This window comes from Elaeis guineensis, chromosome 12 (genome assembly GCF_000442705.2).
Source record: "Elaeis guineensis isolate ETL-2024a chromosome 12, EG11, whole genome shotgun sequence".
Classification (NCBI taxonomy): domain Eukaryota; kingdom Viridiplantae; phylum Streptophyta; class Magnoliopsida; order Arecales; family Arecaceae; genus Elaeis; species Elaeis guineensis.
Genome location: NC_026004.2, coordinates 22827218 through 22846451, shown reverse-complemented (window position 1 = coordinate 22846451; position 19234 = coordinate 22827218). Strand labels below are relative to the sequence as shown.

The window sequence follows — 19234 nt, the reverse complement described above, 5'->3', positions numbered from 1 at the left end:
AACCTGGCAAGGAGTTGTTTTTATCCACCACGACCATATGGACATAATGTGATTACTGAATCTCTACCAACAAAATGGAAGGGAACTGGACTTCCTTGAAAAGCTTTAAATCAACTCGTCGTAACACAAATGTTTAATATCGTACAACCATTAAGGTATTCATGAATGCAAACAAGAAGCCTTACCCGTTACCAACCATTCAGGTGTAACCAATGGACAATCAAGAAGATAACAATCTTGTGCTTGCACGGAAGCATCACAAAATAGAGGATGGTAACCCAATTTGAGCTCAATGCGCCGTTTCTGATTCCAGGAGCTTGCTGACAGATCACCACCAAACACCCTGATGTGGAGCCAGAAGCTATTAAGGACGTAGACAAATTGGCAAATTAATGTTTCATGCAAGCAAGAAACTGACAGATATTTGGTTTCCACAGACTACTCAACATCCTCCAGCACACTCCAAATCATCCTGCATGCACAGGAAATCACAATAATTAGCCCAATTTGCCCCGCAGAATATCTAAATCTGGACTCATGGATTGCTATTTACCAGAACAAAGATAAAAAGAGAAGTACAACAAGATTGATCAGCTTAAGAAGGCGCCGTTTCTTTTCCCCATTGAGTTGATTAAAGATCTCAGTCACATCCACCAGGTGTTGCCGCTGCTGATAGCTGCGGGGAACCAAAAAAAGAGCTGCTTGTTCATTTCAAAGTCAATTCAGGTGCCTAATTCTGAAAATAGTATTAAGAACCTTTTGGCCACAAGATAGAAATCAACTGCTTGATATACTTTCATTTGCTGGCAACTTGATCTTAGCTTAATATAAAATAGAAAAAAGTACTGATAAAAACATCATCTCTGATATAGAGTTTCAGTTTTTATGGTTGTCTTTTTCATTAATTGTTGGTGGCAATTTTTGCAAGCAAATTTGGTGTAAGGATTTCCTGCTCACAAAAAGTTTAATTGTCAAAGCATTATGATGATTCGTCATTTTGCCAACCACCCAATTAAAATCACCTAGTTTGGCATTTGTGATCTTTCAACTTCCGGTGTTTCCATCATGACATTAATTCAAAGTTCAATAACAATATCCTTGTTTTGCTCCACAAGATGCTGAAATGTACTAGAACATATCATCTGTTTGAACATTTGTTGAATAAACAAGAGCCATATACCAAGTTCGGCAAAAAAACATATTCTAAATTCTGAAATCTCCGTGTTATGTTCCGAAATGAAGAGTATATTTAGAACTTAAAAATATAGGTAAAAGCAACACCTCTCTCTCTAGGATTGTATTAATATTTATAGAGATATATACAGATGACTGAGCATAAATAGATATGTACAAATAAGGCATAAAGGAAAAAAATAAAATAAACCTAATAAGCTACTGCCATAAATACATCTAATGCCATAAATATAATAATACTCTAACATACCCATGCTGTCGAATGTGAAGATTGGATCAGAATAGAGTAAATCAGAAAGTGGACAATGGCTTCATGAAGATATCAGCAAGTTGCTTGTCAGAAGAAGTGTGAAGAAGAGACAAATCGACCATTTGAACTTTCTCTCATAGAAAATGATGATCAAGCTTATTGTGCTTAGTGCGCGCATGAAAAATCAGATTGCCAGCAATATAAGTAGTGCTGAGATTGTCACGGTAAATAGAGATAGGTTGCACAAGGGCCACGCTAAGATCTCGAAAAAGATGGCGAATCCAGATGGTCTCAACCAGCGTGAACGCGATGGAGCAATATTCGACTTCAGAGGTCGATCGAGATATATAGGTTGTTTCTTAGCAAACTAGGAAATAAGACCTGAATTCAGAAAGATACAAAAATCAGAAGTGGAGAGCCGAGTATTAGAACATCCTGCCCAGTCCCCATGGGACAAAGTACCATGAATATAGCAAAAGATGCGCTTAACAGCCTGAACATGTGGTTTATGCAGAGCATGAAAAAATTGGACCATGAGGTTGACAGCATAAGAGATGTCTGGACGAGTGAAAATAAGATATTGCAAAGCCCTAATAAGATATTGCAAAGCCCTCACGATCTGATAATAAGTAAAAGAGTCCTCAAGCAGGCGACCTCCATAAGCAGACAGATTGATGTTAAGCGCAAGATGAGAAGAGACCGGCTTGCTAGAGGAGAAACCATGACGCTCCAAGAGGTTATGAGTATACTTTTGTTGACCAAGGAATACACCACTAGTCAAATTAGATACTTCCACTTCCACGTAGTAATGAAGAGGGCCCAAATCTTTCATTGCAACCTCAGCCTGCAAGATGAAAATTAAGCCAATAGAGAGGAGCTGCCAATAATGATAAGATCATCAACATATAATAAGAGGACAATAATCTCTTATACAGAATAGAATACAAATATGGAACGATGAGCTGTACTCCCCCAAAAATCCAACTTAGAAAGAAAAGAGGTAAACCATTGAAATCAGGCATGGGATGCCTATTTAAGCCCATAAATAGGCTTCCACAAGCGACAAACATGGTGGGGGTAGGATGGATGCACAAAACCAGACGACTACTTCATGTAGACCTCTTCAGACAACACCCCGTGAAGGAAGGCATTTTTAACATCTAACTATCAAAGAAACCATCCAGAAGAGATAGCGACAGATAGGACAGTGCGAATATTAGTAGGCTCAATTATCGGAGAGAAGGTCTTATTGAAGTCGATCCCCGGTTGTTCCTTATAGCCTTGAACAACCAATCGAGCCTTGAGGCACTCCAAAGAGCCATCCATTTTCTGTTTCACTTTGAAGACCCATTTGCAGCCAATGAGATTAATAAAGGGCAGCGAAGAAACAAGATCCTAGGTAGCATTAGAGAGTAAGGCTTGAAATTCATCCAACATTGCTAGTCACCAACCTACATGCTGAAAGACTTTAGAAAAAAAGTTTGATTCAGTAGGTAAAATAGAAGACATGAAAGCCAAGAGGGATGAAAACATATCTCGCTTTCGGGCAAGTGATCTCGTGAGCATAGGGTGGGTGTGAATGGAAGACAATACAGGAGCGACGGAGGGTATAGACAAGGGTGGCAGCTCGGTCGCATCAGAGGAACCGATCCCAACAACTAGATCGATCTTAGCCGGTCTGAGTGAGGGATCAATCCCTTGTCTGATTTGGGAGTGCAGACTCGAGTGTGGTTTCGACTGTGATTGGGGGTTCAGTTTTAAATTCGGAAGGATGAGATCTAGTGTTGATGCGAGAATTCATCTGGCACCGGGATACTGGAGTTGACGGCAAGGCAGGCCTCCCGAGGGCGTAACCTGCACAAAAGTCCTAATCGGAGATGGCTCCGGCAAGGATCTTCCAACACTCAAGTCAAAACTCCCTTCAACAGGAAGAGTGTGAGAGACAAAATAACAGCATACCTCTTTCGGGGGTCCTCTTTGAGTCTCCTTTATAGCGGAGAGTTAGAGTTTCAATTGGCAAATGGTTGGCACGATCCCGCATGATCAGGACATAATTCGTGGGGCACGAGATTGTCACTCCAGATTTTCGAGATGTGACAGTTGTGGTTGCCTAATCAGTCCAGAGACAGTTGTTGCCTGACAGATGTTGTATTTCGAATGAGATTGCCAACTGAATGTCATCGACGATAACTAGAGATCGGTCGTCCTAAGGTGCTACTGGATAGGGACGTCCAGGATCAGAATCTTTTTACAGGCACGAAGCTGGTCAGCCAAATATGATTGATCAATGAGGAGACATCGGCGACGGCACGCGGGAGTTATCAAGCGATGATTGGCTATGACCTGTCTACTCAGAGTGTGAGATGTCGATCAGATGGTTGCAGAGGACTAGCTCGACAGTAGTCCTGGCTAAATGTGAGTCGGTAATGGGCTCCAGTAGGCGGATCCGTTGAGCACAGTCATCTTAGGCTCTGGGCCTTTTCATGTAATCGGTCCGTGCAAAATTTTCTCCAATACATACCCTCTACTCTCGAGTCCAACTTTAGTCGGATGAAGGGAGTACATCTGTCTTCCTTAGGTATAGGATGTGAAAAGACCCCAAGCCCAAGATGACTGTGCTCAACAGATCCGCCTATTGGAGCCCATTGCCGACTCACATTTAGCCATGACTACTGTCGAGCTAATCCTCTGCAACCATCAGATCGACACCTCACACCTTGAGCAGACAGATCATGGCCGATCATCGCTTGGCAACCCCCGCACGCCGTCCCCGATGTTTCCTCATTGATCGATCATGTTTAGCTGACTAGCTTCACACATGTAAAAAAAATTCCAACCCTGGACGTCCCTATCCAGTGGCGGCTTCGGACGACCGACCCCTAATCGTTGCCAATGACATTCAGTTGACAATCTCATTCAAAATACAACACTTGCCAGACAACAACTATCTCTGAACTGATAAGACAACCACAACCACCACATCCTGAAAATCTCAAGCGATAATCTCGTACCCCACGAATTATGCCCTGATCATGCGGGATCGTGCCAACTACTTGCCAACTGAAGCTCCAACTCTCCACTATAAAAAAGACTCAAAGAAGACCCCCGAAAGAGGTATGCCATTATTCTGCCTCTCACGCTCCTTCTATTGAACAGGAGTTCTGACTTGAGCGTCAGAGGATCATCGCCGGAGCCATCTCCGGTTAGGATTTTTGTGCAGGTTACACCCCCGGGAGGCTCGCCTTGCCGTCAACTCCAACATCTCGACACCAGACGGTTTCTCTGCAGACTCAGGTGTGGTTTCGACTATGACTGGGGGTTCAGTCTTAAATTTGAAAGGATGAGATTATCTAGTATAAATACGAAATTATTTTAAATTATCAGACGAAGCATGTGTCTCAAAGCTAGATGGAGAGGAGGCAGAGATCTCGTTGGTAGGCAGTCCTTCCAATTGCAAGGAATCTGATGAAACATTAAGAATAGAGTACCCAAAAAAATTCGAAGTAGAATCATTGTTAGGAAGAAAATCAAATTATGTGATTGCTTCGAGGATAAAGGGATCACTACTTAAGATAGGTGGATTTGACAAAAAATCCTGAAACAATTGAAAATTTGAATTAGAATATGCAGAGTCAGTAAATTTGGAGAAACAAGATACGAAAAATGGATTCAATGAATATAACATATCAAGAAATATAAATTTTTCGATACTTGGATAAAGACATCGGAACCTTTTGTGTTTTTTTTTTGATAAAATAGATAATTCAAACCTTTCTAGCATGAATACATCCAAGATAATCAAAAAACAAAATATTCCTAAATGGGATAGGGGCATCTCGTATATTGATCCAAAGGTGCGGTCCCGATGCTCCACAACAAAAGCAGCCATCCAGTCAGCCGCTGTGTTTGCCTCCTGAAAAATATGCTTGATGATGAGATCAGCACAACTAAAAAGCAAAGATGCGATATCCCACAGGAGAGGGTGGCTAGCATCTCTCTAAATACACCCTTGGAGCCAAGTCACGACCATAACCGAGTCACCCTCGATGACCAGATGCTCAACATGAAGAGACTGACGAACAAAGGTGATCTCGACCCAAGCAGTATGAAGCTCTGCAGAAGGAACAGACGGATCCCAGAGCTGGATGCCCCCGGCCGCCAGGAACCTGGAGGTGGGATCACGGATGACAAACCCAGCACCTCCACTCCTCCCTCTGATATTGCCGTTGAAGTTGATCTTAAGGAACCTCAGAGGGGGCTCCCAGATAATGAATATCCAGCGGTTCACTACGAGAGCGGGGTAGGAGTCCCAGATAATGAATCCTTTGTGTTTACCAGAATTCCCAAGTAAACACAAGATAGAGACTGAGGAGAGAGCCTATGATCGACGATGTCCTAAAGATCTGGATAGCACAAGCATCCGAATATCTTCAAAGATTATAAGTCACGAGTAGGATAGCCATACAAGACATAGCAAAGTGATTTGTCCTTTAAAATAGAAAGTACGATTAATGAGAAAAACAGCAGCTCAAATTACATCAGCCCAAAACCTAGCAGACATGCAAGATTGAAAAAATATAGTTTTAACAATATTAGCAATGTGTCTATATTTTCGTTTAGCTACCCCATTTTGTTGTGGTGTATATGGACAAAAAATTCTGTGAATTATACGATATTTACTAAATAAAGTAAGAAATTTTTTTATTATCATACTCTTTTCCTCCACCAGACTAGAAAGATTAAATTTTCTACTGAAAGACATTCTCAACTAAAGCCTTAAATTCAAGAAACTTATCAAGCACTTTATGCTTGAATTTAAATAAATATATCTATGAGTAGCGAGAATAATCATCCACAAACAGAACATAATACTTGAAACCAGAAATAGAATTAATAGGTACTTGCCATACATCAGAGTGAATCAATTGAAAAGGAAAAGTCGAAAAAGACTCACATTCATTAAAAAAAAGTTTCGCATGTTTGCCAATATGACGTGCATTGCAATGAGACAAATTTATTCCAGATTCAAAAGGCATATTATTCTCTTTCATAAATTTAGACAAAATCAATTGACTCGAATGACCTAACCTCCTATGTCAAAGATTGCTGCTAAGTGTCATAGCAACCAAAGCAGATTTTGGCTTATTCCTTATGCTTGTTAACTCTCAAAAATAAAGGATAAAGTGATGTTCCCAGACTATGGCATCGTAGAAGCCCCATCTCGATTTCCTTGTCCCTCACAAAATAACTAGTTGAGTCAAATTCAAATGTTGAGTTATTGTTGTGACAAAACTAACAAACAGAAAGTAAGTTGCATTTTATAAAAGGAACAACGAGAATATTTTTTGAAATCAAAAGATCGAGTAGGAGTATTCCATTTTGTTTCACCGATTTTTGTAATAGAAAATAGTTGACCATTATCAACAAAATTTCTCTTCCACTATAAGGCTTAGAACTCAAAAGCATACATGGATCTGATGTCATATAATTAGCACCAGTGTCAAGATACCAGACCTCCTTAGGGGATTCATGAAAGTTCATGGCCGCAAAAGTTTGTGGAAGGTTGTCAGAGACAAAGGCGTGATTAAACCTTTGTCTACACTAGAGAGCAGTGCGATCGAATTTGCCACATATCTGGCACTACACTCCAGTGCGTGGTGATGAAGAGGATGTCGGCTAATGTGGCGGAATCAATAGCTGATTTTGCATCTGACTATGGAAAAAATTAGAAAAAAAAGTTGGGATTATATGAAAAAAGTTATGAAGGATATGTTTCCAGAGATCCTTGATGGTACGACTGTCCATGACCTCCTCTCTATCCATGATCTCCATGAGATCTACCTCCATGGCCACTCAATTTTCTCGACCTCAATTGGCGTAAAGGGCACTGGCATCCTGTGATGAATTTGTTGGATGACTTCTCCGTACCTTGGTCTCCTCCTGCATGAGGAAAAGATGGGGTTGATCGAAGATGAGCTTAGTTCGGTGAGTGTTCAATGCACTCACAAATCCTCGATATTCTTCTAAAAGTCCTAAAAGAATAGTCATCACAAGGTTGTCATCTGACTCGCCTTCTCCAATTGCATCTAGGGCATCTCCGATAGCTTTGACCTTCTGTATATACTCAGTCATGCTCATTGTTCCCTTCTTTATGTTCTGAAGTTCCAACTTGAGAGAGAATCTGGTGGATGCAGCTTTATCTTAGAAATACGCCTCAATTGCCGTCGAGGCCTTGCATGCTGTCTTTGGTGAAGTAGATATCACCATCTGTAAAATGCTCAAAGATAATGTTGTGTGAATCTATAATAGTATAATTGTATCTTCTTTCTTCTAAGTTGAGTAGGTCGGATTGGCCAAAACTTTATTATTGGCTCCTCCAATTGTTTGAGAAGGGACGATTGTCATGCCATCTACATATAAAGAGACTCCAAAACTTTCAAGCACGTTCAGAAACATATCTCCAAACAAGATAGGTAGTGTCGGTGAGTTCAATTGGAACCAAGGTTTTAATGTTGACAATGGAAAATAGTGAAAATGCATTAGCCACCATAAATTTGTTGTAAGATGATAGAATAAAAGTCGCACCAAGGAATTGATAACTAGTACTATAACAGGATTCATTGTAGCAGGCTGATACTATAGCAGTACTGTTGCAATGGTACTGTAGCAGTACTATAGCAAGCAGTAAAAATGAGGAAAATAATGTGAAAGAAAAGAGAAGATTTGATGATGGACATGTGGATCCACCGGAGATGGGTATGGGTATGTGAAAAAAATGAGAAAGAGAAGAAAAAGAGTAATCGGTGATAGCGGATCCACCAAAGATGATCACTTATGGCAGCGGCTTACTTTAGGGTTAGGGTTTTGGCCTGATATCATGAAAAATATGAGTAAAAGCAATACAACCCTCTCTAGGGTTGTATTGATATTTATAGAGATATATATAGATGAGTTAGCATAAATGGACATATACAGAAAAGACATTGAAGTAAAAAAATAAAATAAGCCTAATATGCTACTGCCATAAATATATTTAATATCATAAATACAATAATACTTTGACAAGAACCACGTTCAAAACAAACCATAAGATATAATCCATGTGTATCCAGTGATTCCAGTCGGTAATCAAGTGCCTATAAAAGCAAAGGCTCTCAAAGCAGTAGCTCATACTTGTGCCAGCCTAAGTGATTAAACTAATAATGCCTCCACATGGGTAGTCCATTCTGTCAATGCCACCTTAAAAAATAAAATTTGTTATCTATAGAGCTTTGATTTCTCTTGCCATCTTCTTGCATATCAACCAGCGTTTGCCATACCGTGCCGAACCGGCCGATACATCCCGTATCGTACCGGACCGATGGAAAACCGGCACGATTCGATCAGTAAATTCGGTACACAGACGGGACGGAAGGAAAAAAGAGAGAAAGTGAGAAAGAGAGAGAGGAGGAGGAGAGGGAGGGAGGTGGGAGCCGGCGGTGGCCGGCTGCGGCCGCCGGAGGGCTTTCGAGCTCCGTATCGCCCGATAGAGCTTTCAAGAGAGTGAGAAAGAGAGAGAGAGCGTTCAGAGGGGGAAGAGACCTACCGGACAGACGGTGCCTCCGTCGCGAGGCCCCCAATGGCCGATGAGCCAACGCCGACGGCCTGAGGACGGTGGCGCGGGCGGAGCCCCTCCGCGCTCCGCCCCTTTCTTCTTTTTCGAAACAGACCGTCTGTTTCGATTTTTTTTTGGTTTTAAACTCATGAAGTCGGCAACTGCGTTGCCGACTTAATGAATTTTTAAAAAAATAAAAATAAAAATCATGAAGCCGGCAAACTATTTGCCGGCTTCACTTAAAATTATCTTTTTTAAAAAATCGCGAAACAGGGGTGACGCCCCTGTTTCACGCCCATGGCGCCGCGCGCACGGACTATGCCCTCCGGCGGCCAGCCGGAGGCCGTCCGACGGCCCCACCGGCTCCTTCCCCTTTCTTTTTTTCTTTCTTCCTCCTCTCTCTCTATTTCTCTCTCTTTCTCTCTTTTTCTTCTTCCAGTTCGGATCGTCTTTGTCGGTTCGGTACGGTACGAAACCGTACCAAAACATACCGCCGGCGGGCCGATACGGCCGACGGTACCGGTTCAGCGTACCTTGATATCATCCAAATGTTTGGATCCTCTAGAGCTGATAATGATTAAAATTGACATTATACACCATCAAATTGGCAGGGGCATGAATCCCCCAAACACTTCCAAGATTAGATTCAGATAACCAATTTGTTCGCAATAAACCTATTGGCTCAACAAGGTTATCATTTTTTAAAGTTTGTACTTCGTACAGGAGCAAATTTTTAAAATGCCGGTTCTCTAGTCTCGAATCTGAAAGCACTGGTTAATTTTTAGTTCATGTTCAGATATTTGGCAAATATGTCTGCACCACTGCAATCAAATTATTAATACTCAATTATAAGACTATTCATATTTTGGTTTTTTATCATTTCGGCCTTAAGTTATGTAATCAACTTGTTTGCTCCTTATCTGCAACTCTTCTATTAGCTAATAAGGTTTCAATATGTCTATTCTAAAACTTCAGCTCTGTCAAATCCATGAAATGGTTTTTATATTACAGCATCTGAAATTGGAAATTTTACATCAAAAGCAAGAACTATAATATCTAAATCAACAGCACAAATAATAAAAGAGATTTAAGGTAAATAATCCAACTCGCCGCCTATTTTCAACATTGATGGTTTCTAAACAAAGAAAGAGGAAAAAACTGAGTAAAGATATGATATTAAAGGATCCAATAGCATTCAATGTCAAATCCTACATCTTATTCACAACTTATCATGTTATGTTGGGATGATTATCAAAGGAATCAAACACTTAGAGGTTTACACCTAATACTTACATCAGGAGGCCATAGTTAGCTACTATTGTTGAAGATCTTCTGTCTATACAGATGCAGACGTAGATTGTATAGCTCCTACAATATCTTAAGATGGTAGGTTGCTACACTTAAAAAAGCTACTACCCCCCTAAATGGAATTAAGTCTTATTTCTGGATGCTTCTTGAGAAGAAAATAGAAACCCATTGTTACATGTCCTGTACATAATTGCAGAATCATATGACAGACAAAAATTGACATCAACACTAGTTGATATTCCCTGACACTGAAAACTTCATTGTTGCATCGAATTGTACAAAATCAAAGAGACTTTAATTTTAAACAAAGCATAAAATTTTGCCCTACTATATCAACATGCCTATGTTATACAAGGGAAAAAAGGACTTACAGCCTCACATTGTAGTATAGGTTAGGAGCACAAAACAAAAACATTAACCAGTGGCCAGACAAGAGGAAGAGCAGGCACAAGACTCCTTGAAGGACAAATTCTGGTATAACCACTTTATTTATCCGCGAAGATGAATCATATGGGTTAATATAGTCAAACTCCAGGTCTGCCAAGCACATGAGCTGCAAAAACATAATTTTAGAGTCAAAATGCAAGCTGGAAAATGTGCAAATTTAAACAGGAGAAAAATGTTTCAGGGGATACCAAAAGTTCAAATTATGTTTCATCATTTTACAAACATATGATTCTATATAAGTTTCTAATATCTCCATAGGCAAAAATAAATATATTTCAATTTAGAAGTAAAGAAATGTGAACCTTTAGGGTTGCATTTCCTAATGGTTCTTAGGTTGCATCATAAAGAAGTCCATGGAAATCTACAGTGCAGCACTGAATCTGTGCATCGCCACCAAAATTCCAACCATAGCAGAAATAATAAAGATTCACGAGGACATCAACCAAAATCTGCATCCATCATAAACAATCTTGTGATCTGGGGTGTTTGTTCCATGTAAGCATTATAAATGCCTGAATTTGAGTTCTAAGAACTTGAGTTCCGAGAACTTGGGTTTTGCTGTTTGTTTTGGATGAATGATCCATGTGAAGTAAACAAATTTGGGCATTGCCAATAAAATTATTATTTAGTTTATCAGATATGTCTTATATGATCCATTTGTGAGGTGCTAGCAAGTGGCAGGGCAAATATGATCCATCTGTAAGGTGCTAGTGAGTAGCAAGGCCATGAGGCATTCAAAAAGCAGTACTAAATGCTCCCATCCAAATGGGACTTGAGAGTGGTGCCCTCGCACTGAAACCAAGTTCGGGATTTTTGATAAAGTGGGAACTCAAGTTCCTCAATTCAGGCTGTTGCATGGAAACAGATGCCTAGAAGGGACCACTCCAAATTAAAATGCAGTCCATGAAGTTCGCTTCAAAACCAACACACTCGAAGTTCTTGTACTATGATTTGTGATTGTGGTTTTGCGCAAAGTCTAGTCAAACTCCCTGACTTCTATCAACAAAAGCTAAATTAACTTGCAAAAGAAGCCTGCACAAGAAACCCAGGTTCATCCGTGAAAACCTAGACTTCAGGCCTTAATTGGTTTTGCGTTTACCATCTCTACCATACGCTAAAGGAGAGACCAGTGCCTCCTCAATGCGACAAGTGTCGCATATCCAGTATTCCATGTTTCGCGCATCCAGTATTCCCTATGTCAAGAGAACAATGAGGGAAAGAAACAGGTGCTGAACTTTTTTCTTTTTTTTTGAAAAAGATACATGTTTTCATAAGAGATAACAGGAGGGACAGGTGGCATGCATCCAATATACAGAAAAAAAATTACAGGTGTTGAACATCTGCTTGGATTGACAGGAGCTTACAGCACACATCCAACATATACCCCAAAAAAAAAAAAAAATACAGTTGTATGGATTTTTTTTTTTTTTTTGAAAAGAAGCAGGTTCAGGGAATGGCTTGGACTCCTTGTTGGCAGGGACTCTAGTTAGGTGTGCTTTCCCATGTGCTTCCCTGCCACAAGAGAGACACAACAAAAAGAGGATAAGGACAGGGCAGATGGCTCTGGACATGTACCATGCCGTCTGGTAATGTGATTTTACAGTGAAAAAAGAGTAAAATAGGAAGAAAAATGGCGGATGGGGGCTTAGTTTTCTGGTTTGTTTAGCGTAGGGTTAAAGGGTCATTAAAGAAGAGTGTGGTGTGGGTTTATTGCGGCAGTGAGGTGTTGATGTTTGGATAGTGTAGATGTACGAAATAGGGTTGAAAAAAGAAATGTGATGATCAGAAGAAACTATAGCGATGGTTGCAAAGGGTTTGGTTTGTCTGCCGGTGAGGAAGAGGGGTCGGGAGAGGGAGTGATCGGTCAACTTTTGGGTTTGAAAGAATAGAGAAATGATGATCGGAGGCTTCTGTACTGGTTGCAGAAGGTTTTGTTTCTGGTGAGAGGGGGAAAGCTATGGTATGGTCATATCAATATGGCTGTGGATGGGAAAGAGAGCAGACTGGTTCTCTTTTTAAGGGAGTTTGGCATCCAGTGGGGTGCTGCACTGTTTGCTGTCTTCCTATGCTCCGATAGGGTTTTCTCATATTTTTTTCTATTTTTGAGTACTCATTAGAGGTTGAGGGGTTGCTGGTAGGTTTACCATAGCCTTCTGCCTTCCATGGCGCATCATCTGAGAAAGATAGATCTCCGATGACCAGTGCAGGCATGTAGTAGGGTTTTCTTTGATTTTTTCTTCCCTTTTTTGGGGGACTCATGAAATGTTCAGGGGATTGCTGCCAAGTTTACCGCAGTCTTCCATCACTTGTGACGCATCATTTAAGGGGAGTTCTCTGGCGATTTGCACTAGACTATAAGGATCTGTTAAAAAATTTTTTGCATGATTTAGAAGTGATTTATGCATGGAAGGATTGCTACGACTGAGGTAGCAGCATGACCGAAAGAAAAAATGGTGCATGGTGATTAGGGTCTACGATAACCGAGTGATAGAAGTGTGATTGGGTCCAGATGAGAGAATGGTGGAGAAAGAGGATTCAAAGAAGGCATGGGCAGCAGGGTATTGGAGTTTGGGTGGGGGAATGGTTACGAGTGGGGATCTGAATCCAAATGAGAGAGAGGAAGGGTTTTTAGAGTGTTATTCTATTTATTTTATTTTATTTTTAATACATATATTTTCAAGGGGGCATTTGCTGGACAACAGGCTATTTTTCAAAAAAAAAGTTTAATATTCATCAATCTAATTCTATTAGGTACAAATTGAATGCCATTTTTGAAGACATTACCAGAATAGCAAATTTTATTATATTTAAAAAATTAGCATAACAATTAATAGCTATTCCAACACTCAATCTTGCAACAGATGCAAGATCTGATAGATTCATCCTTCCAACTGTTATCAGAAAAATTCTCAACGTTATTTACATCTTTCAAATTATGTTTGGATTGCAAAGTTTCAATGATAATGATCGTACTTTCAAGGTGATGAATATTTTTCAGCAGAGTGAATCTGAGCCAGCTCATTTGTTTGGAAGCTCTGCAGCAGAATCTTCTATGTCTCAAATTCCAAAGGAATCTGCTTTTTCAACTCCTAAATTACAAGTTCAGCATGAACTTTTCCAAGAGAGTACTCCCTTACAAAAAACATCAAGCACAGAATGCTAATATATTTGAATTATTCAGGTTTTTCTTCTGAAAAAACAAAACATGAATAATTTTGCATTATTTATACAAGAAGTCATTAACAATGCCGCTGATGAAAAAATTACGTTCAAAGTATTTTGGATTAATTAAACTCTTAGCATTACATTCCTTATTTTTTCATGAGAAAATCTTTGCGGTTTGACAACACTTTAAATAATTTCCCTATAATATCATTGCAATTCAGACGAACATTCTGCGAAAAGATTGAAGATTTTTCTTGCTTTGTCTTCTATTTTGTTAAATCCCGCCGCGTAACGTGGGTGTCATGCTAGTTTCAAACTAAGTCCAACCACCTTGCTTGGCACACCAAGTTTGTTTGGTGTGTCTCTATAGGCTAGCATTTAGCATGTCAGATCTAGACCCTTTTGCTGAGGTGTATAAGTGGATTAATTGGGACAAGATCAATTACTTAATCCATACACTTAACCAACAGCATTTGGATCTTGGTCAGGGTCCAACCTTGAGCCACGGGTCCAGCCGTCCAGGCTTTATGTACATGCTACTCAACAATGGGTCAGATTTCCATCTGACAACAGAAATCCCCGACATCAAGATATATAATGCAAATATATATATATATATATATAAACACTATGCCTTATACCAGCAACAGTAATTTATGTCCATAGAAAAGAAAATCCCAATCATCATTTAACTTCTACCTTAAACTCTTTATATGCAGCGACAAGGAATACAAAGCAAAATTAAGCAAAGGACACTGATTTTGACCAAGGATTCCTACAAGAAGAGGAAAGGCGAAGAACACAGCATAGTCTTGTAAGACATAGTTAACTGCTCTTCTCAACAAGGTATTGTCATAGGTATGTTGATTATAATATTCCTAACATGCTAATGTTGTTGGACAAGTGTCACTTCATGTTTGAGAAAGATCAAAAGGGTCCACATCTTCTTGTCACTGCCACTATAGTGCAAACACCTTAGTCTGGATGACCAACATGACATGTTCTCGCTGTCCACACCCCTCATCCTTAATAAATACAACATTGGGTTTGGTTCTTCCTCTCCTTCTTAAGGGGCAAAAACAAAAAATGTTCATTGGTCAATAGCAAAAGTGCATTTATCAGGTAATATAAACAAGGTTTAAAAAAAAATCCGTAGGGTGGGAAAAGCAGCCACCAAAGCATCTCATGTGCATTTAATGTACCTAAAATCAATATTTTAAGTCCTATGGGACAGAGAGGTCCCAGTTTCTCCATGGAATTGTCATATCCCATCCAAGTGGCCATCTAGGTACGTACTTTCTATTTCTCTCCCCTTATTATTTCCTTTATTTCTTCTATGTTTGTTTTCTTCTTCATCTTTCCTTCCTTTCCTTCTTTTTCTTCTTCCTTCCTTTCTTTCCTTTTTTTCTTCCTTCTTTCCTTACCTCCTTTCTTTTTCTTCTCTGTCCTTTCTTTCTTTCCTTTTTCTTCTTTCCTTCCTTTCTATTTTTTCCCTTTCCTTCTTTTTTCCTTTCTTTCCTTCTTTCTTCTTTCTTATTCTTTCCCTGTGCGTGCATATGGGCTTCAAAGTCCACCCCATCCTAGTCCCATTTTCTTACGGGAATAGGATAGGACCACCAGTCCCCCCATCCCCCCGAGATTTAAAACATTGACTAAAACTAATTCAAATTTCAAGTTTCAACCATTGCCCACGTTACAGAAATGAATTAAAATGTTAATATATTTAGACAATCGATCGATAAGCCTTACTCTTGTTATCTCAATCAGGACTTAAAGCATAGTCTCTATAGATATAAACGAAGACATGTGTTGATGCAATTATAAGCACCTGCAATGATGCACATTATCCACCAAACTTTACACATGAACATGCTGAAACTTATTTACTTTCACATGGTAAGATTCTGACACAAATTAATCATTCAAAAAGTTAATCACAGGGTTTACGGATAAGAAAGGAAGAGAAACAAACCTCACTAACCCATTTCAATGACTAAAAATTGAGATATAAGAAAGAAAACACAAAGCAAGGAATTTTGAGAAAGAAAAGACAAAAGAATTGGTCTTCCCTATGAGAGAAAGGTTATCCACTCTTTTATTTGTGCAAGCATCAGAACCCAAAGCAAATCATGACCCAAAAAAAGTAGAATTCTAGAAAGATATTCAAACTACTCAAACAAGTTATGAAAACCAAAAAAAGGAACTAAAAAAATCAAGAAAACCTATTGACAAGTTACATGCTTCAAGAATCACCAAAAAATAGAAACTATGGATAATCATTTAAAAACACATTCATGCCGAAAGAAGATTGCAAATAAAGATGAAGCTGATGCTTTCAAAAGTTTGAAAAGTCTTAAGGAAATTTTAGGGTAAAAAATGAAAGAAATTAGTTATGTCAAAAAGTCTTTCATTATAAAGTACAAGAAAAAAGATTTAAGCACAATAAAAAAATAATGCAGATCCTTGTACAATACTAACTTTTCACCAACACAACTCCTCATATGATATTTATCAAAGCAAGCCAACACTTCATTTTTCTTGAAGACTGAAGCAGAAAAAAACACCTTGCATAGAGTAACTTGCACAATGCATGAGCTAAAACTTGGATGCAAGTGTATTGTTTGGTGCACATATATCAAACATTATAATCAAGTCTATGGATTCTTGCATAATGTCCTTGCATGCGTGTGTTTACTCCTTTAACGCACTGATCCAAGGAAAATATGACTAGGGTCACTTGCATGGTACAAGGTCAGCTAAAGACAAAACATCTATCTTCCAAAAATTTCACATATGAATGCCTAGTTGTTCTAATCTTCTGTCTTGACCCATAATCTGAGACTGGATGCCACAAGTTCATCCATTATATGACATTCTGACTGTGCATAAGGTCATCCTAATTGCTGCAATCATTTCTTCCCAAGATTGATCTTATCAAGTTTCCCTATTTATATGAAGAAAAAAGAAGATAAAGAAGAAGGTATGCAAGACATTGAAGAATAGCATCAATGATACATTACAACCTCCTTATTTGCAAGCCTGTAAGACTTAAATTTTACTTAGACTCCTTTGGCAAGTCAAGTTGGTTCTTTGATCCACCCAAATAAGCTCCCATTTTTTTATATGATCTTAATCTAAAATTGATGTTTATGTTGAGGTTTTAGAAGGAACTCCATCAACGATAAGCATTGTTTAACACCACAAATTTTGAAATAAAGCCAATATGTCATATTTATTCCTTAAAGAGTGACATTCACTTTAGACTTGATGATACATTTTTCTCAAACCGTCACCTTGGGACCATCTTGTTAAAATGGCATTCATCCCTGGTATATTTACTCATTGATGAGGACAACAATAAGACACTGAAAATCAAGGACATGTCCAAAATGAAATGGACCATGATAAAAGGATATTTGTTGACAAGTTTCTGATTATCTATATATAAGTCGGTCTGTTTTGTGGTTTAGCCAATACTATGACAAACAGAAGAAAGGAAACCAAACCCTAACTGACCTAAAAAGTCCAAAGAAAAAGAGAAACAAAATTCATGGAATTGATGAATATCATTCAGTTCAAGAACATACATCATAGAGTTTGAGCTATAAAAAGAACCAATGTGATGCTTCTCAATTCTCACATGCTAATGACTTGATTACTTCTCATATGCTAATGACTTGATTACTTCCACGAATCATATGGCACAAACAAAGTGTGCAAAAGTACAATGGCACGTAGGACATATTGTCATAGAGTTGAAAAGACATGCTGCACCCAAATAATTCACTTCTTCTCAAAGTCAAAAGCCACCAAATCCCTCGAGGCCTCAAACAAATAAGGAAAGTCCAAATCCTTTGATTTTTCAAAATCTAACCTGATCATACCAGAATGTCCCCCTTCTCTTAACGTGTAAGCACATAAGTTTGCCTGCAAGTTCCATGAGATCCAAAACACAGGGAAACTCTCGAGAATCAGAAGACCACATACTAAGCCAACCGTTAAGGATTCAAGGAACAACCTTTACCAGACAATTAATTCAGCTAACAGGCCTAAAGTCTCCCACTCTTTCCCCCATGCCTTCTCCACAAGTAGCATGATAACTTCATGCGGCCCTCTAAAGATAAACTAAAGGTCATTCTTAATATCCACCAAGCAGAATGCCAAATGAAGAAGCCAGTTTTATCATCTCCTACGCCAAAATTAGCTTCATTAAACTTTTTCCCCTCGGATAAAAGCCCCAAAACCACATTACGGCTTGTCATCTTATTCCAATAGATCAAACTCGACCTTTCTTCAAAACTACAGTCAAGAGCAGACCCAATAACCATCAAATTCTCAATAGCCAAATGATCTTCTTCCAACTCACCAACCAACGATAATAGGAAGTATTCTATCACCTTAAAAACTTATCTAGGCATCAATTTATGTCACATTGAGAAAAAAAATAAAAACAAATATTCCGTTAGAAAAACCAACCATAGTCCATAAAGTCAACAGATCACCTAAAAACAGGAAATTTTAAGAACAAACAAGACGGAAAAGGGTGATCAGCATATCGTATAAGTTCATTTTTTGATTGCAGAGCTCAAAAGGAAACAAAGTTGCATTTAGCAGGAAGCGAATATAGTTTAGATTTTTGGGATCGAACCGAAGGGAAGGGTTACCTGGTAGATGACAAGAACAATGAGGGCTGTGAGGAAGAAGAAGGCGGTGAGCCAAACGAAAACCATCCCACCCGCCGCCAGCCCCCAAAGCTCACCCTCCGCGGCGCCACCACCGGAACGTCGAAACCTTCCGGTGAGAAGAACGAGTTGGGCTCTAATAATTTTTTGGGGATGGCTCTGATGGGGCCTCGTGTTGGGACCATTGCAATTAGGGGCTCATGAAGTCTTCTTTGTAACCCAGTCTGACACAAGAAGGAAAAGAATATGGGAAATTCTGTGCACCGTACAGAGAATCCAACGTGGAACTTACCATTTTATTTCATTGCTTCGCAAAGCCACTACTTCTTTAATATATGTAGTTTTATTTTTTTATTTATAATTTTAAATGATAAAAATATTTTTATTTTTTTAAAAAATTATGATATGTCTATGTTATAGCATCCTACGTACAGAAAGTAATAATTTAACATACAGGATATCATAATTTAACGTACAATGTCATGATACTGAATATTATATTTTTTTAAAAAAATATTTTTATCATTCAAAATTAAAAAAAAAATAAAATTACTGACATTAAATACGTGTTGGAAAATAATTGAACTAAAATAC

The 19234-nt window shown here is 38.9% G+C and overlaps 1 protein-coding gene across 2 annotated transcripts; it reads right to left on the bottom strand.

The window, feature by feature from the left end:
• Window positions 1-75: 75 nt before the first annotated feature.
• On the bottom strand, window positions 76-18844 carry LOC105054789 (protein cornichon homolog 1). 2 transcript variants are annotated; one of them, XM_073246956.1, is made up of 5 exons: window positions 18623-18844; window positions 10718-10899; window positions 554-676; window positions 419-472; window positions 76-343 (listed from the first exon to the last, which is right to left on the bottom strand). In XM_073246956.1, exons 1-4 carry the CDS (start codon window positions 18686-18688, stop codon window positions 439-441), a joined length of 405 nt encoding a protein of 134 aa, XP_073103057.1. In that variant the 5' UTR covers window positions 18689-18844; the 3' UTR covers window positions 76-343; window positions 419-438. The 2 variants fall into 2 exon arrangements, with proteins under 2 accessions (XP_073103057.1, XP_010934684.1); XM_010936382.4 differs by having other exon boundaries at window positions 76-472; window positions 18623-18841.
• Window positions 18845-19234: the final 390 nt, after the last annotated feature.